Here is a 20,357-nt window from a genome sequence, read left to right on the forward strand (position 1 = left end):
AGGAGTCTTTTACAAAGGCATACCCAGACCAGGGGAAGGATGAGAGCTGCCCTATTGGAAAGAGAGTTTGCAAACAGGGGAAGTTTATTCATGGAGATAGAAATGAACTGGCAAAATAGCACCATTTATTGTCAGACACGATTTGGGCAGCAACTCCACTGCTGATCCTGTACCACTGAGGCCTGTGACAACAGGACAAAAAGAACATTTTATCCTTTGTTCCAAGAGAACTTGAGAGTTGTTAAAGCTAAAACAAAGTGGATGACTGAACTAAAATGAACACGGGAAAATGGAAAATGTGACCACCTAATGATCATCTCTGCACTGAAAAAGTGTCATGGGCAACATTTTCAAAAGCGTCCAAGTGACTTAGGAGCCTAAGAGCCATTAATTTGCAATGAGACAAAGGCTAAAAAGTGCCTAAGTCACATTTGAAAATGGGATTTAGGTGCTTTTGAAAATTTTACCCCAAATGCGGCTTCAGATGCTGTATGATATAATGCTACACCCTAAAACCTGTGCTCAGTGGAGTGATTCATTGATGCTCCCACCAGGAGGCAGCAAGGAACTGATAAGCTGATTTCATTTCCTTTTAAATTCTGAAGGCACAGCCTCTGAGATTTCTTTTTACATTTTATTTTAAATTAAAAGGAAGTACAAAGGGGGTTTCCAGGTTGATCCCAAATATTTATTTAGTATACAGAATCCTAAATAAAGAAAAGCAAGTGGATAAGATATGGAGGAAAGTGGAACTAAATATAAATGACTGGGCACTCTAAGAAGTAATAGTAATGATATTTAGCCTACATATAGTCCTTTAGATAAAAAAACACTTAACAAATACCCACTAATGAAACCTCAGAACCTCCCTGAGAAGGAAGAAGGAAAATATTATCCGATTATGCAAATGGGGAAACTTAGGCAGACAGGGCAAGGGACTTGCCCAGCACCACACACATCACACTGCTGTGTGTCCACGGCATCGGAGTCAGCAGTGAGAAATCAAATTCTCCAGGGCATCCATTGCAATGGTGACTACAGAGCATCCTGTCCAAATTACAGTTCAGAGCTTTTACGATGACATCAAGTGAATGCAGTTTTAGCACAGGGCCTCTTGTGCCTCTCCATTTAATGGTCTCTTCATTACAGACTCCAGTGGCTACACTGTATATGTCAGCTGTAAAAATTTACTCCCAGGTGAAGCATGTAACAGCCCAAGAGTGAATTTATCTACAGCATTAAACAAAAATCAGTGGGAACCCTTCGGAGTTATGGTATAAAGAGGGCATAAAACACAGGCAGATCTAGGCATCTTCCTCCACTGCTGTCGTTCCAAAATTGGTGCACTTAGTGCTGGTGCAATAGGGTTGAGGGAGTTAATAAAACCTAAGCTAAATCATCCCCAAGATGGGGAAAACTCTTCCATATGTGGAGAGAAAACATGAGCAGATAAGCTTGCAGAGTTTCTTTCTAGTCATTACCCAGATTGCCCCCCAAGAGGAAGAGGTGGGGGCTAGTCTCAAACAGGTGGGATTCAGGAAGTTTATCAAAGGCTGGCTCTACAGTAGAAACTTCACCAGCAACACCTCCCAGTGTAGACTTTTGTTGACAAAAAAACTCTCTGGTGTAGGCCAGGCCTCAATCAGAATGGTCCTGCTTAGGCTTAAAATTTACAAATCTAGGGAACAAGAGATGTCCACCGACTGCCTTGCTCCCCACCTAGATCTGCATCAGGAGGCGAGGCTGGGAACAGAATTCGGGCTGGAACCACGAAGGTGAACATGGCATAAATGTCTAGGCAGAAAGACAGACACGTCCCATGTTGTCCACTCCAACGTAGTACTGGCCTCCGAGCCCTGCAAAGCAGCTGTCACTCAGTGGAGGAGTGCATCGGGGGAATGATGCAATGGAAATCAGCCTGCCTCCTCCCAGCCCGCCACGCACCTGTGGAGGTGCTGCCACGGGAGAAGGCAGGGAAGTGGCAATGCCTCAGAGCCATGCTTTGGTGCCAGAGGAGTCTGATCTGGGCCCCTTCCCCTTATGGTAGCAGAGGGAAGAGTCGGGTCCCCTACATACGTTAAAAGGCTACCTCGTTTGCTAATGACCATTTCACTGACAAGGTTTGTTTGCATTTAAACATCATGCTAGGCCTAAGCACCAAAGCCCAGCAACCACCATCTAGCAGCCCTCTCGGCACAGGACCGGGGGGGAAGGATTTGGACACAAGCCGGCTTTAGGCCACCTTCGTTCCGCAGGGCCTATCTGGGGGCCAACTGGCAGCCACTTGAGAACCTGATTATTACTCTAACGCCAGGTCAACACTATGAGCTAGGGGTCTGAGCCCCCTGCTCATGTACCCACACTCGCGCTACCTCTCACTGAGCTGGCGCGAGTCTTAATAGCAGCGTTGGTGTGTGCAGAGGAGGCGCGGCTGAGCCGTGCAGAGTACATGACCCGCTGGTTTCGGGTGGATTTGTTCTCACTCAGCCATGCCTCGCTGCCACTACCCACGCTACCACGGCTCCACTAAGAAAGGCCAGACTGGGTCAGAGCAATGGTCCGTCTAGCCCAGTGTCCTGTCTTCCAACCGCGGCCAAGGCCAGGTGCTTCAGAGGGAATGAACAGAACAGGTCATCATCAAGTGACCCATCCCGTCGCCCATTCCCAGCTTCTGGCAAACAGAGAGACTAGGGACACTTCACAGTGTGGTTCTGCATCCCTGAGCATCCTGGCTAAAAGCCGTCGACGGGTCTGTCCTCCATCAACTTATCTCGTTCTTTTTTGAACCCTGCGATAGTCTTGGCCTTCACAACATCCTCTGGCAAAGAGTTCCACTGCTTACACCCACCAGTCTCGGCGAGCTAGTGTCAGTATGCGTACACAAAGGGGCAGTATCACACCCCTAGTTCACAGAGCAGACGCAGCCTCAGCTGTGCTCAGCCAGCTACGATCCCAAGCAACCATTCCAGCAGGCAGGGATCACTGGAGCTCAGCTAGGGTGACCAGAGATCACGTGTGAAAAATCAGGATGGGGTGAGGGGAAATAGGCACCTATATAAGAAAAAACCCCAAATATCGGGACGGTCCCTATAAAATCAGGACACCTGGTCACCCGAAGCTCAGCACTGTTCCAGCCAAACCTGACACGCCCCCTTTGTTGGGGCTAAGAAGCTCTCCACCAGCTGGAGGTAACCCCTCTGCAAGGGGAATCCTCAACCAGCTGGTTAAACTGGCTTTCTGCTTGCTTTGTCGTGCTGGAGCAACGCAGACCAGGCCCGGGAGTCGGGATTAGGCCTGAAACATTCTACAAACAGAGCTTCCTCTTCCAAGTTTGCAAAGAACAAAACAACCTGTGAAATTATATTTCAAAGGTTATTTCAGTGTTAATAGTCTGAGGTGCCCCTCGCGTTATCACCCCGATTATTTATGTATCTTCCCGTAGTGCCTAGGACAGCCCCAGTCCAGGACTCGCCAGTGCTAGGCACACAGTGAAAACATTTCACACGGGCGCCTTTTGTCGACCGTCTAGCACGGCTTTTAACTATTGCCGGGAGATGGACATGGAAATACTCAAAGGGTTCCCACACCTCCCCACTCTGAAACTATGTTACAACCCTTCAGATTGCTGTGCGTGTGTGGGCCCCATGATGGCTCAGGGGAGCTGTGAACTAAAGTTTTCCCCAACAATAGGTTTTACATATATTAAGCATCCAAAGTTCATTGGCGGCTGTGGAAAGGTTCAGGTGACTTCAGTGGGTTTTGGATCAGGCCCTATAAGACTCACAGAAAACAGTGAAAATATATTGAGACAACAATCCACTCACTACGATGTTTTTTAAGTATATTTTGATGCGCTGCCTGCCAGCGGGTCCTAGGGCTAAATATTAGCACAAAAAACTCTAATAATTAGATTACTCCCCCCCAAAAAATGTAAAACCAGAAAAAAAATATGAAAGACCAGTTGAATTCCTGAGAAAAACCCAACAAATTCGGAGTTACAGCCCAAAATCTGAACTAACAGTCCATTCACAATACTATGCTTAGGACCTGCGACCACATATGGGACATATTATGCAGTGCTCTGACAGTCATGCAGTGCTGGGAATTAAATGCCAAGTAGTAGCCAGCCTGGCCGTTGCTTCCACTCTAGGGGAGGAAGGCTGGGTTTGTCAAGGTACTCCAGAGACCTAGGTTCTGTCCCTGCTCTGCCGGAGACAACCTGTGTGACCTTGGGCAAGTCTCTGTGCCTCGTTTCCCTACCGACAAAATGGGGATACGAACACTTTGCTACCTCGCAGCACTGTTGGGAGGAGAAATACAGGACGGTAGCTCTTGCAGGTACGGCTGCACTGGGCAGGGGTCAAATGAGACTGGGCTGGAACCATTCCAGCCCCAGAACTGTGCAGGAGACTGTCCCACCTAGGGTGACCAGATGTCCTAGGGACAGTCCCAATGTTCAGGGCTTTTACTTATATAGGCACCTCTTACCTCCCACCCCCGTCCCCATTTTTCATACTTGATATCAGGTCACCCTACTCCCGCCCTTCGGGGGCACTAGGCCCATGTGCATCCCCCTCCCCTTCCCCACGTGGCTTTTTGGAAAGAAAGTGCAGGGAGAAACCGGATGGAGACTGATACCGCGGCGCAACAGCTGTCGAGAACTGTTCAAGCAGGGGCTGACGGACACGGAGGATGTCTCCAGACGGTTTTCTACAGTTCTCGCTCTGACTATGCTCCCCCCTGTGCTGACGGGCTGTTTGCTCCAGTCCCTCCCTCTCGCTGTCTCCCCAGCTAGCTAGTCCCCTTCCTAACACAACCCCACCAAGAGGATTCAAACAACAAAAGCAAAAAATCAGGACGCTAACATGGCAGTCGCCATCATCACATTGTTCATGCTGCTTCTGTGTTCTGTCCCCTTCCTCTGCCCTTTGTCTAGCTTGTCTCTTTAGACTGTAAAGAACCAGGGAAGGTCTACATTTGTACAGGGCCTAGCACAATGGGCCTGTTCTCAGTCGGACCCTAGGCACTACCATGATAAGCATGACAAAGAATAATAGACAGCATTACCATGCTTCTGTGGGTGCAGGGAAGACCATGTATCTCAATCGCCTCCCATTCATCTGTGTCTTACCCTTCTATTACTGCATGTCGTTCCAAAGACAATGCGGAGTCACGACCCTTCATGCTATAGAAATCTATCACTGTTGCACTCAGGCTGAAACTTCCAAAGCTGGCTACGGGATGAAGACCCTAATTTCCATTAAAATGAGAGGGAATTGGGTGTCCAAATCCCCTAGGCATCTTGCAAATCTTGGGGTGAAGCTCTTTGCACTGACTTAACCTTCTGATTTTGGATCCTGGACTGACCACGTTCTCATGTTTGAGCCCTGGAAGCAGAGACATGAGTCACCTTCCTGTTTGGCTTAAGCTATGTGAGCCGAATGTATCCTTGATGTAAACACATTCAAGTCAATAGGGTTACACCAGGGATGAATTTGACTCACGATTGTGTAGTTAAATCATAATACATTGAAACAAAACTTGGCTGAAATGCCCTCAAAACAGGAGTTTTCTTTCGTAGCTAGCACTTAATTATCTCCCCAGCTTCACAGGCAAGTCTGCCTCCTTGATTGTCACACTCACAGAACTCCAGGGATTAGAACAAACACGCGTACAGTGACAATGCATCAGGTCCCCACGATCATTCTGTTATTGGCTCCAGAGAGTGTGCCCCTTCTCTCAAGTGCTAACAGAGTACATCTCTACATGCAGCTGCCTGTGAATGACTTACTGGTTTTCAATACCAGCAAAGAAGGCTTCTTCAGACTTCATTTTTCTACCATGGTAGCATTTTTCAATCATCTGACTCCCTTCCTAGTCGTGAAAATTAATTGGAACTAGTCAGAAGCAATCTGCTGCTTCTAAATGGAAGACAATCGTTATATTATGCATCCACAATCAAAGGGAGGTGTTGGATAACTGGCTGGAGTTTTGCTGTTTGCCCTATTCTGTAATTTCCTTTAAATCTTGGCAAGGATGGCATCTTGATTGTGCAGAAAAATAAAATGCCTTCCTCGCTACATTTCTTTCTAAAATTCTTAGGCTGGGTGCGGTGATGCTGATTTGCTAATTATTGAAGAGCAAATATTGTTTGCTGGAAACCTGGGTTGTCTGATAAGCTCTCGTAAATGAACCAAGATGTTGCATCATCCACTTCCTTTAACTGGCTTGACTAAGTCTATTAAACTGCTGATCTTATCATGGAAGGGACAATGTAAGAACTGTGGGCTCGAGTCTACCCTCAGTAATGCGCGTCTGGAGTATAGCCAATGCACATTTCTGGATCCGCAATGGTGCAACTGACAGCAGACATCAGCCCTGTGTGTGGTGAAGAAGTCAGAGGAGATTCTCTCTTGCTGCTGGCAAGTTAAAGACATCTGTGCACAGACTGCATTCGTCTCAATGTCTGGAATCTGTGCCCGGCTAAACCTATATTTTAATGCAGTGAGTGTTCCAGTGATTACTACCTGTTCCCGTACAAACGGAGCGTTTCCTTTTTTCATTGCGGCAGTGGTTGTGTGGATTTTTACATTAGGAAAAAAAGAGAAACGGACTTTCGAAAAGTGAGAAATAGTCCCTTTTGCTCCTCTGAAAGGATCCGGCCACCACCTTTCTCCCTCGATCTGCTGCATGACGGGGTGAAAGCAAGGAGAGTTGTGTACAATCTTGTAGCTCGTTGAGAGGCAGCATAGGTGCAAACAGGCTGTCCGCATAATACAATCTTTTATGCACACTAGGTGAAATTCCCAGCTGTGCAAAGAGTCAGCGCCCCTTTTGATGTTTTCCGCCCACTGAATGCACAGATTGAGTAATCCATTTCCTTATCTTTGGCCTGGGCTGAGACTAAAAATATTGCTAACTGGTCTGCCCACCTAAAGAGAGAGTTAGTTAGTACATGTCCCTAATTCCCATGGGCTGCCATGGAATCTGGTGCCAAATTAGCCATTGCCTATCTTAGTGGTTGCTATTGTCCAATCCTTGCTTTAATTGTGGGAAAGAAGAAAAAATTGTTTATTTTCCTCCTTCTTCAAGCTGGGCGTTGGGGACATACCTGTCTCAACCCTGATTCAGCAAACCAGCCCCAGCCAGGAAAACTCTTAAGCACACAATCCACTTTAAGCGCATATGTAAGTGCTTTCTTGAACTGGGGTTCTCTTGTGTCAGTCCAGTTATTCACAGACCTGAGTTTCGCAAAGACATCATGCCAATTTCATGCCTCGCAGGAGTCCTTTGAAGTCAGGGGATTTCCACTGGATGTGAATTTTGTCCCAGGATATCAAAGCTAATTCGATCAGAAAACTTAAAATATTCAGCAGCCAAAAACAAACAGCCACCCCGAGAAAGGGTGTCAAGCTTCTAGCTTTCAAACAGAGCTCTTCTGGCAATTGATTCATCTTTCAAAACTCCTCTCTTCTTCCCTCTTGGTCTGACAGCAGCACAGTATTAATCCATTTATTATAGAGCCTACGTTAAATACTGCCGGGATGTTCGCAAGGCAAACAAATCACTGTGCTGCACTGCAGAGCTGTGTTCTGTGATGTATTCAAGTGGAGGAGCAAGTTGGAAAGCATCTCTTCTGCACAAGCACGAGCATATTACTTAGTTGTCTCAGGCACTCCTGGCTTCATTATTCTCCTTTTATTCATCTGTCATCAAAAGCTAAAAAACTTTAGATTCATCCCCACTTTCTTCCTCCTACATTCCCTTGGGGGGTCTCATTTAAAACTATTTTCCTAGCTCCAGAATGTAGTAAAATGGCCTTAACTCCACAAAAACTCAGTGGCTGTTCTTGTGACATACAGTGACATAATGACATACAGCCTCATACATAGTGACACACAGCCTCTTTCTCACATTACATACGGCAGCCCCTAAATTTACAAGCTTCACCCTCCTGTGAAGCTTCAGTAGCAGGTAATCCCAGAGTTCAAGTGACAACTTGGCTGGAAGCCAAAACTCAAGTGTTTTGCACATGACAATTTACTGCTGCACAGTGAGCTGCCTCCGGTGCATTTCTGCAGTCTGGGAAACCATCACGGTTTTGGTGACAAGTGATTTGGTGTACTCTGTTAAAGAAACCGCTTTACTGCAGATTTCATTCACTTAAGTGTGTAGGGTCATTCCATTTTGGTTGCAAACAAGTGTAAATTGGGCCGGGGGGGAAGGAGGAGGAATAAAACAAAGGATGAATCCTGCATGACTTTACAAGACTTCCAAAGGACTGTCAATGCTGCATTTACAGGACAATATCTGTATGCACAGAACAATATTTTTGCAATGTGGTCTGTGTTTGTGCACGTGCAGTTTTTAAGTACATTCACCTCCACAAAGAGTTTTTGGGATTTTTGACACACTATCACTAGTGCATGCAACTGGCAGAATTTGCTAAATAAACCCTATGTGTGTACACAAAGAGGTGTCCTGTTACTGTATGGGCAAGGTTGTATGCACATAAATGGAGTCCCCACCAACACTCCACCGGTAATTTGGTCCATGGAACTTTTTTCATATTTCATAGCTCTCGGCTATTTTAGTGAGGGCTACACAGACAAAGAATGAATATAAATAACAATCATGCCTGGGAGCTTCCGAGGAACTCAACGGAGCGATTGGTGTCCCTAACTTCCTTTGAATATCCCAGCCCAGGGCGTTATACCTAACGTTAGGTTCAAACAGGTAGGTTTGACAATGTGAAGAAGGTGGTACAGTGCCGTCCTTTTCACTGTGCTAACTAAAAACAAGCCCTGAGCTTGCACAAATCAGTCTCCTCACCAGGCCATATAAAATGGAGGCAATGTCTACATTACGGAGCTTATGCCGGCACAGTTATGTCAGCATAGCTCTCTAGTGTGAACACAGCCCAAACTGACAAAAGGAATTTTTCTGTCGGTGTAGGAACACCATCTCCCCAAATGACAAAGTTGCATCTACACTGGGGGTTTAGCTAGGGGTAGCTATGACCCCTGACTGATGTAGCTATGCCAGTATAACTTTTAAAGGTAGACAAGGCCTTCATAAGGCAGAATCTAGAGCTCTTGTTTAAAATCAGAGCTTCAGTAGATGAAAGGGCAAGTGGGTAAAACAAAATTTACGTGTGTGGATTGAAGTTCCTGTCTTTGCCCGCTTTATCTCAAGTACCGAGATGGAGCTCTGGCAATAGCACGGAAAAGGGAGAAGTGTATAACACTAGCGCCCTTTATTTATTAGTATTTCAGATCTATATAACCGGAATTGAGGCGTCATTGTGCTAAGTGCTGGGCAAACCTTCGCACTGACCCTGCAATGGGATTTGTGCATGCAGCAGCTATTTGCCTCTGTCATCTCCCTCACCCAATTTTCTATGATCTGATGAAGAATGTGACTATTAAAAACTCAGGGTTAGATGTTCATTTTTAGCCTCTGTTATCTAAATGTCAAGGGAGAAGGAAGCAATTTGAGACTATCAAGGCGCTGGAGTACTGCGAATATGTTCTATTGATTATCTACATACCTAGCTACGAAGCACTGAAAACAGGGGTTGTGGGACATAACCCAATTCTGGATAAAAGGGAGCTGTGGATAACTGAAGTTGAAATAATGAAGAGAATAGTGCAGTTAAACCAATATAATAAAACAGTGACATATAATAATGCTTTGCATTAACGCAGCATCTTTCACCTGAGGATCTCCAAGCAATTTTACAACGTATTAAGCATCTCAACATCTTCGTGAGGTGGGAACATATGATCACATTTTACATGTGGGGAAACTGAGGCACAAAGCAGTTAAAGTGATCTGCCCAAATTTATGCAGTATGTCACTGGCTACATCATAAATGACCCCCATCAACCTAGAACTTCTTAGTTTCTTATTCACGGAGGAACAAAATTACTGCACCATGTATACATCCTACCAAAAAACCGTACGGAAGAGCACGGAAAAGTAAATATGAACCATTTTATTACTGTAGTAGCACCTAGCGGCCTTTACTGACACTTCGTCCCTAGTGTGCTAGATACTGTACATGTCCTGACATTGTTACCATCTATATAGGCGAGACAGACAAAGGCTGAGAGAAAGTAAGAATCTTAGCCACAGTTTATAGATGGGGAACTGAAGCATACAGAGATTCAGTGACTTGCTCATGGTCACACAAGTAGCCTGCAACAGAGCAAGGAATTGGATGCAGGTTTCTTGAGTCCCAATCCAGCACCTTTACCACAAAACCAACCTTTCCTTTCCCAAATACCCTCATAGTTCATGCATAACGTTCAAATGATCATGGAAATGACTATATATATCCTGCCAAAGGATATCGTGCAGTGGGCCTGATTATTTATGGCTCATTCTTCATCACAGACTTGTAAGCCACTCTGGAGTAGACATAATGTCAGGTTGCTCTGTACATGATCGCAAACCACACGCCTCTTAGATGAGAACTAAAAATACCCATCGCACAATATGCAAAGATAAGCATCAACTATTAGCATGATGCTTCCTTATATCTACTTCTCAGAAGACAGAAAATTGGTACTTACTGTTTTTGCTGGAGCACTACCAGGTAGCAAGGTGGTTTCTATGAAATATTTCCTCAGAAGGTGCTTGCTGGAATCAGGACTGTCCATCAGGATGTAAGAACAAAAGCAAGCCCCGTTCTGAAGTAAAAACACAGCTATATCTTCATTTCCTTTAAAGAAAAGACAGACTGTGTGTACTCTTGTTTGCAAAAGAACGAAGACTCAAGGAGCTGGTCATTGCAAATGCTATGGAACTAACCCTTTTTTTTTTTTAAATCAGCTTGGGTGTGCAAAAAAGGAACTAAACTAAAGAAGCCGGTTTCCTCTAGCTATGCTTCTTGCTACAGACAAACCTCCAAAACACTGACCAAAGTTAGGTGTGTTTGTTTGGCCGCTGCTTCAATTTTAGCATCTTGTAAAGCTGTGCGTGCTGCAGTGTTTTAATATACGTGATATTCATTCCAAATCAGATCTAGATTTCAAAGAATTTCTATGACTGAGATGTCTGTTTGGGAGGTTCTTGGGCTTTTTTTTAATTCTATTTTTTTTAAAAGAACTGCTAACCAGAAAATTGAAGTGGAGAATTTATTCTAAGAATTACCATCTGCAGCATCTCCCACGGTTTGTCTTTCCTTCATTTTGAAGGGCTTAAATACGACAAAAGGCTCAGGGCCAAATTCTGCTCTCCTTTACAGCGGTGTCAATCCAGAATCACTCCAGAGAAGTCAATCCACATTGACACCAGAGCGAGAGGAAGCAGAGTGCGGTCCCATCTTTAGACGACGTTATCATGGAAAAAGGGACGCAGTTACGTACCTGCCTTTATAGCTGCGTACAGAGGCAATCTCGTCAGGATTGGGAACTCGTTATTCCTTACTGCGCAGCTCTCGGGGTCAGCATTGTAGGTGAGGATTAAGAATTTAACTATCTCCAAGTTTCCTTGCTGGCAGGATATAGCCAGCATCCAGTTCAGGAGTCGCTGGAAGTTACTGGGACCTATCGGAACAACAAGGCATTTGCTTTATTTACCGCTTTCGAGGCCATTAACAACTCACAGGCAGGACGTCGAGGAGGAGGAGGCCCCAAATGGCCAGGCAGGCGACTATGCTGTTGCGGCGTCCTTCAGAGGAATCCTAACCTGACTAGATGCACTCTCATTTCTTCACTGAGGTGGGTGCTAAGCGCTCCCCGGTCTGGCCTCCGTTTCCGATCAAGCCAATGGGTGGTTCTCATGACATTCAGTCAGCGGTGCTGGGGCCCCAGAATACCCTTCATGCAGCAGGCCCGCCGTGGGGATAAGAGGCTGCAGAGTGGGCGCTCAGGGAGGCCCCTCCCCATGGCAGCACAGAGCTCCATACCAGCTCTTCACAGGCCAGTGCAGAAGAAGGGTTGGAAGCTGGTGAGTTAGGTGGATTGAGGGTCCATAAATCCCAGCAGGATGCTCAGGGGCTGCAGAGCTGACCCACCCTCTGCCAGTGGATGGGGGCTGGTTTCCATTCCATTTCCTTAGGGACATGCCGGACTTTTGCCTCACATAATTAAGTGGCTTCATGACCTGGTCTCTCAGTGTACACCCCAGGCATTCCTCATATACCTTCCCAGACTGACATTAAATACACACAAACTATCCATCGGTTTCCATTTATGTTTCAAAGTAACATCCTGCATAAAACCTTCACAGCAGGCGCAAGCTGGCGCCCTGCAAGGTCTACAAGCCTGAATTGACATGCAACTTCTTTCACAATTTCTCAGTGGAAACTATCTCACCCTCTTCACCCTTAGCAACTTCATAGCACCTCTGAATCTAATATCCTGAAAACCGGACTCCAGTTCAACAGCAAGTTAAGGGTTTGAACATTTTAATTGAGCCATCCTTTCCCAACGAGGGTCACCGCAGCAAATTTGCCAAAGCACAGCTCCTGGCCTGGGACATATAGATCATTTATTATCATGCCCTACTGCTGATCCAAGCATGATCTCTCATGGAAACCAGTGGGGAGTCCTGCATAAAAATCTACTGAAGGTTGCGATGCTTGTAACTTAGAAAAAAAAACCAGAACGTGTAAAAGAAATCATTGCAATGTTCTTGTTAGTTAGCTTCAGAGTCTAAAGGGACTTGGTCAGCTTCAAACTGATCTAAATTTCCTGTCTTACTAAAACCATCGTTGATTACTGAGACTGAACAGATTTTTTAAAATCTAATTTGATCTTCACTATTTAATGTGGCTTGCTTCCTCCCCTTTCCCCTTCTCAGCTTGGGTGATAAAAATGGTCTGGTGAGGGTCGTTTTCTGTTCCAATGACCCAGCACAATAATTAAATGTCTGGGTTGCAAACCTTGCAGGAGGATGTTTAAACTGAATCCCAAAATGGTTTTTAATAGAGATGCTTAAAAATGCATGGAAAATTTTCTATTGCTATTTTGCCTTCTACATGTGTTTTTAAAAAGTAAGACCTCATCTTTAAAATCTCATCTTTTAATAGGTTCATCCTGCTCCTATTGCAGTCAATGGCAAAAATCCCATTAGCCCTAAGGGGGTGTTTAAAATAGGCTGCCCTGATGCCTAGAGCGTTGCAGCTGCCTTTTTGTAGGGCTGCACCAAAGCCCTGCGTCTGCATCCGCTCTTACACTGGGGTTCGGAGGTTCAGCCTTTACCCTCGGCAGTAACTTCACCTTATTAAAACAAATAAACAAATAAAGGGTTGAAAATGGTGAACGACCCTCTCGAAAAGAAAAGCTGAGAACAAAAGAGCAGAAAACGCGCTACTCTCCATGAGCTCAAGTCTATGCTCACTGCTGAACTGGGTCACTGCAGAGCTGAACAGTATCACTGCAGAGTGCCAGCGTGCTTTTTTAAGTGGGATGGCGCTTCCTGAAAATACTCTCTGTTCTCTGAATTAACTGCCAAAAGAGGCCTCTGCTCCTATTTTCAGTTAGCAAACATGGAATATTTTTCCCAGAAGGGAAGTTGTCTCGAGGCACAGGGGCTATCAGATCCTGCCACCCACTTTCCCTTCCCAAGGGAGGCAGAAAAGAAGTAGCGCTGATTTGAATCTACAACACAACTGTGCGATCCCATGAGGCTGGTGTAAAAGCAGGGGGAAATGGCAAAGAACAAGCGAGTCACTAACCAATGGTCAGACAAACAACTTACCAAGTAAAGAATCCAATAATTCCTTCACAACGTCCTTATGTCCAAAATACGCCGCCACCACAGCTGGATTATCATCATTGGGTTCTGTCGGTAACGTCACCAAGGCTTCCTGGAGTAAATACCTCACTGCACGCAGATCTCCATATGCTGCTGCAGTACTCAACAACTGGCACTAGTAGAGAAAACACAGCACAATAAGGCACGGCAACCTCTCCCTCTCGAATCTCTTTCAGAGGACTATGAAGTAAATAGACTGTGACGATGGGGACTTTCTATGTATTGAAATGTCCCCCATCGCTGTGGTAGCTGAACTCTACTCTAGTCACAAACACTAATGAATTGAGCCTCACAACATTCCTGGGAGTTATCCTCCCCATTTTACAGATGGGAAACTGAGACAGAGAGAGATTAAGAGACCAGGGTCACAGCAAAGGCATATAGTAAAATCTGAATCCAGACCTCCCAAGTCCAGCACAGGGATCCTAGTTTTCTATGATAAAAAAAGCCCCAAATTATCCGATTAAATAAATAAATAACAACTCTGTGGTTTTCCAAACTTAAAGTGAAACGCTGCACTTTATTTTCCCTAGCCACCTTATATATAGATAACAGTGGAACACAGTGTTTCACTGATACAGCATAATCCTGTTTATCTGAGCCTCCATTATCCGGCTCTCCATATTAACAGCCTGAGCCCTGCCACCCGGGACGTGGGCTGTGAGCCTCGGTCTGGTTTTTCCGGCGAGCCGGATACTGAAGGATCGGATAAACAGGGTTCTATTGTACATGTGCTGATTTTTTCACAGAGAACTAAACTAAACTAAACGAAACTAAATATTCTCTGTAAAAATTCCACATTTTTCCATGGCACACAGATTTCTAGGACCCCTGCTCATCAGACAATCAATTTTCTACTTCATATCTCAGAAATGAGTGAACTAAATAAATCAGTTTTCAAACCCACTTCTGAGGATAGCCATTTTGCTGAAAAGTGACATTATTTGTGGCCCCAGCTGTACAGAAGTACAGTATGGCTGTCGTCTGGTTTATACCCAGGTTTAACACTGAGTTGGCATCAGAAGAACAGTGCTAGGCAAACTTTAGTTTTCTGAGGGGCTTCAACCCACCCTCTGTTTTTGCATGTCAAACTGACATATGCAGTTTGAGAACCCAAAAGACTCTGACTACCTTTGCAGATGGCAGATGGGGCGAGCTGCTCACTAATTAGAGACCCTTCTCAAATATGATCTTTGGGTTCTTGACTCTTGAACCAGATTTAAGACAAGACAGACACCAATTATGTGACCTTTTACACTAGGTTCACATTTGACTTGTCTGTTTAGTTGTTTGTTCTGTCTTGTCTATTTAGAAAGTTTAAGGCAGGACCGCCTCTTACACTGTGCTTGTGTGGTGCCCAGCACACCGAGACTCAGACCTTTTGCGGGTTTCTAGGTAATACCGTGAAATAAAAGTGAATGGGCCTTTTGCATGAGAAAGGAATGCAGATGCAAGCCCAAAGTTTGTAGGTTTCTTTTCCAATAAGACCTGATGACATATACTCTACCTTTTCCACTTGCAATATGTTCTCCTCACATGATAGTTTAATCAGCTCTTGGGCCTTCCTGGGGTCTCCACTTTTGTAAGCGGCCTGAATGCTTTCTGTCACCGGAAACTGACATACGGAGACATCATCAGCTGTGGACTGCTTGCCACCCATGTCCACAGTGCCTGTGTTAAAAGAAGGAAAGGAAATAAAGGAAGAAGCATTTGCTTATTCCTTGTGTCCTGTTGCGATATCAAAGCGCACGGAGCGAAGAACAAATGGCAATGTATTTGCTGTGGATTACTTTGTGCAGACAGTAAAAAAACAACAAAAAAAAAGCACATGCTAAGAACTGGTTGAGAGACAACTTTCCAATGGGGACCTGAAACTGAAAAGGGCAAGGACTTCCTTAATCTCTGCTGGAGGTGCTTTCCAAAGGGAGGTGCATACACGCAGACACACTCCGGAGCGCCTGTTGGAGTCTGACAGAGTGACACACGTGGCAGAGCAACGCGGGCTGAGCAGGTACTTAGGCGAGGTTCTGAAGAACTGAGTGGCCCCTACAGGCAGCAAGGCAGCTCTGAATTATTACTGAGCCCTAATTCTTATGTCATGCGCAAGTCTTCTCGCACCGTCAGTGCAGTCATACTAAATAACACGCCTCCGGTCCTTCGGGGGCACCTCCCGTCAGAGCGACCCACAAATCTTTATACTCATTAATTAAGCCTCGCAACATCCGTGGGAGGGGAGGAAGAATTATCATCTTCAATTTCTGGATGGGGAAATTGAGGCACAAAGAGATGAAGCAAGATGCCCAAGGTCACACAGGTCCACCTTGGATGAGCCAGGAATAGAAACCAGAGCCCCTCGTCCTGGGTTTTAGCCACACAACCATCCTAGAGGGAGATTAGAGCCATTTTGTCCGAGGCTGTGTGATGAGATGTATATGTACCACAGCCCCAGTTGGAAAGCAAAGTGATTAATTCTTCCTTCTAAAGTGCATGAGCTGCCAGGACCGGCAGAGAGGCCTTCCTCAACAGGCAGCCATAAAACTCTGGGTGATGGCGAGTGCGTTACTGGGAATGGAGCAGTGACCTTGCCAGCACCTGAGAAACCAAATCCCAAATGAGCTGGTCTCTAAAACAATCATGAGTAAAACGTGCGCAGGAGGCAGCAGGGTCTCGCAGGGACACCACTGACCCATGACATCAGAAGGTCTGGATTCTCTTTCTGGCTCACTCACTCTCTTGGTGGGTGACCGTGGGCAAATAATTTCACTTCTCTGTGCCTCGGTTTCCTTTCTGGTCCTTTGTCTGTTGTATCGAGTCAGGGTGAAGCCCTTTGGGGCAGGGACTGTCGCTCACCATGTGTTTGCGCCCTACCTAGCACAACAGGGGTCCTGACTTTGGTCCAGGCCTGTAAATGGTACAACAACACCAAAAAGCCGCACCAGCTGACTCCATTAAAAATGAAATTCTGAAAAGCCTGAAAGAATGAGATGTAGTTATTTGAGAAGAAAATCAGGGGTGCTTCTCACCAGTGAAGAGAGATCTGTTAGTTCTTAAATCATTTTTTCCAACTAAACCATCGTTATAATTCCTTTTAAATCTGTCTCAAAGAACCTTTCAAAGCCACAAGCAGATCACTTGTGCGTTGGGTGACCAGATGTCCCGACTTTATGGAGACTGTCCCAATATTCGGGGCTTTGTCTTATCTAGGCGCCTGTTACCCCTCGCCCCCTGCCCCGATTTTTCAGACTTGCTGTCTTGTTACCCTAGCTGTGCACCCAGGGTACATTACAAGAGTTCACAAGGAGAGCTTTCTAGACACAACTATTTTGTGAATTTTAGTGTAATGCAGCTAGGGAAAGGAATACGTTTGGATCAATCTATAGTTGTTGGTTGGATAATGAGGTTTGAATTACCAGTACATTCTGACTAACGCTGCTCATTAATTATTTAAATCAAGCTCAAGTCACTGAGACATCTGAGACGGCTCCAGAGATTCATGCCATTAAGACGTGCAGACAACAGTAATCCTTCGCAAGAGCTGCAAAATGTGTGAAGGACAACCAGCAAGAACTCAGACCAAATGAATGTGACATTAAACAAGAGTGGAATGAGCAACAGCTCTGAATTCATGCCATAGGGACAACGCCTTGATTGCATTCAGTTGAGAGAGTTTACTGAATATACAGAAGAATATTTAACATTTACTAATCGCCTGCTCCGATTGTTTACAAATCACTGCACAACCACAGCTGACCTATCAGAATACCGATAGTTTTCTGTGCATTTATAAAAGTTACTTTTTTTAAATGGTCTATTCGAATGCATTCATTTCTTTGCTTTTTTTTAATGGATGTTAAAGGTGCTAAATGCAGATAATTCCCCATAAGGCACTAGTTTAAATGGTGATAAGATGGTATTTCACTAGCTGGGGAAGTTTAAAGGAAAATGGGTTTCTACCCCAGTGAGTTCAGCACCTGCCAAGGTATAATTAAGAACTAAGCAGTAATGTTGCCTTTGAACACTCATAACATGTGGGTAAGATAGGTTCAGTGAAGCATTTATGAACCCTAGCTAACTTCTAGTCTTTGAAATGGGTTCATTTATGTTTAATCATCGTAACAAGGGCAAAAAGTTGATATTGCATGTTATTTAAGTCCATTTTGTAACTGTCATCAAAACTTTCTTCTAGGATCACATTCTGCTTTAGGGAAACTGACTTCACTCCTCAAAAGCCTGAGACCCAGTGCTGTCATTAGATCACTAGCAACAGAAAAAGTTTGCAACTTCACCAACTCTCAAAAGGAAAGAAAGCAAAATTGATGAGTCACGGGGTGAGAAAAATTCCGCCCTAAAAGTCTTACCTCCTCATGACCATACTGAAGTTAATGACGTTCCAAAGATTAAAATGAGCGTGGAACCCAGTTCATTCATTCTTGGAGTCGCAAAAGAAAAAAGGTAATCTGTGGCAAAGCAATGGATCTGACTGTCACACTAATTACCCTACTCACAAAAGAACTAATGGTAGCTTGAGAAATCATGTATCTTTTTGTCATACATTTTGCACTGGTTTTCTTAAAGCAATTGTAATAATATTAATAACATTCTATAAGAAATAGGAAATAAGGGGTAATAAGTGTGTTTACATGCTCAATTTATAAGTATTCAAAGAAAAGGATAACTCCTTTTATTGGTCAAAGACGATTTTATTTCTAAAAGATTTATGACTGAATTACCCTTAATACCTGCTGCATTTATATTGCTGGGAAAATTCTTTGCTAAAATTTGTTAATTTTGCCATATCATATAATCCATTTTTAAGCAGACCTCCCCATTGACATCAAGGGTAAGTTAGTTCCGCCTAAGGCTGCAAACTGTTACACATATGAGTAACTTCAACACATGTGAGGGGGTCTCACTGAATGGGCCAACTCACATGTGTAAAATTACTGAAAGGATGTACTATGTGGCCAACTGCTGCAGATAAATCACTCTGAAAATGCCCTTAAGGGTTCAGTCCAGCAAGGTGCTGAGTATTTTGGCCCTGGTCCAGCAAAGTGTTTAGCTTTAAGCATGTAGGAGGGACTTAAGCATGTGCTTAATGTTAAGTCATTGGCTGACTTGGGGTCTAAATGACTCTAGGATAACATATAGGGAACAGTGAATTACATTACTATAAATACACCCTAGAAGTTCTGCTAATATTATAAGAGCTCATCAAAATCCCAGTAGCTTGTATAACTCCTTTCACTTTTCCCTCGTGTTGTGTGATATTAAAGATGTGGCCTGACACACAACAGTAGATCTGGATCAGAATTGCACAGCTGAATCTTTAGCACCATAACCCCACATCCAAATACCCTCTGCATTTTGGGAGCTGATGCACGAAAACAGACAAACTGGATCCATTTGGTTTTGGATGGTTTGGTCTGGGCTCATCTATAATGTATGGATCGGACCACAAACAAAAACCAGGCCCATGGGCTTTCCCCCATTTCTTGCATCTACCCTCTTTGAGACCTCTGACGCCCCAGGCTCTGTTTGTTCCACTGAGGACAGTAAGCAAACCAAGCATTATTTTAAAAGGGGAAAGTTGTAGACATTCACTGACTTTTAACAGTGCTTCCTTTTTCCACAGTTGAACCCACTTTTAGACTTCAGATTAAAGGAACTAACGTAGGAGACGTTTCACACTTTGATTTCAGTATTATTTAAGGGGTCACCACCAACTCCAATTTAGCTTTTGTAATATCAGCTAAGAGCAGTAGAAATGTCTCTGGTTTTCTTTTTAAAACGTATGCCACGGGAACTGTTGTTTACAAATAAACATGACCCTGCTCTGTTTGCAACCCAAATGTTATGGCAGTAACAACCTGGAAACGAAGTTGACTGCATTCTCCAAGCTAAGAGAAATGCAATAAAAAGTAAATAAATATCACTAACAATGACAAGTATATGGGGATTTTAGAATTACACACAGTTTTATTAACCCGAAGGCCTGTGTTAGTAACACAGATAAGGAAACTGTTCGTTTACAATATAGGATTTCTAAATTGATAGAGTTCCTTCAATTAAAAAAAAGTGACAGTTTGCAGGTAAACTCCACTGCATACTATCAACATGTCAGTGACTGACAACACAAGAAAGGGGCAGATTGTACAGTACTGAATGGTTCTCTTTACTTTCCAAATGATCTACTCAGCATAATATATGAACATTAAAATCACTGCAGTTCTTTTCTTTGGGAAGTCACAATATAAAGTTTTAAAAGGCTGCATAACTCCCCATAACACATTACACTAAAGATCTTTGGAATCAATAGATATAAATACTTTCATTTCAGAATATTTCATTTACCATAAAACAGATAAGACACAAATGAGATGTTTGATATAAGCTAAAATGAGAGTGGGGAAATTTAATCTGTTTTAATAAAAGATTTTTTTTTAAATAACATACAAAAAAACCCCAATCACCCATGTTTTAAAACTGCTACTAACCTTGTCATACTTTAGGAAGTTGATTCAAAGAATTGGAGCAAATCAAAGATCATTATTTTCAGACAATTTCCCATAAGGTATCAACCCATTCAGTGA

General features: G+C 44.1%; 1 protein-coding gene across 1 annotated transcript in view; it reads right to left on the reverse strand.

Annotated features, from left to right (window-relative positions):
- Positions 1-20,357, reverse strand: part of LRRK1 (leucine rich repeat kinase 1) — a 103,262-nt gene that overhangs the window by 57,417 nt on the left and 25,488 nt on the right. The window contains exons 4-7 of the mRNA XM_067556095.1: positions 15,275-15,438; positions 13,711-13,882; positions 11,373-11,552; positions 10,578-10,726 (exon numbers count right to left, since the gene is read on the reverse strand). Of these exons, the coding sequence (XP_067412196.1) occupies positions 10,578-10,726; positions 11,373-11,552; positions 13,711-13,882; positions 15,275-15,438 (665 nt within the window). The remainder of the gene's footprint in view (positions 1-10,577; positions 10,727-11,372; positions 11,553-13,710; positions 13,883-15,274; positions 15,439-20,357) is intronic.

This window comes from Emydura macquarii, unplaced genomic scaffold, assembly GCF_026122565.2.
Source record: "Emydura macquarii macquarii isolate MOO-44397 ecotype Brisbane River unplaced genomic scaffold, CSIRO-AGI_Emac_v2 contig_1644, whole genome shotgun sequence".
Taxonomy (NCBI): Eukaryota; Metazoa; Chordata; order Testudines; family Chelidae; genus Emydura; species Emydura macquarii.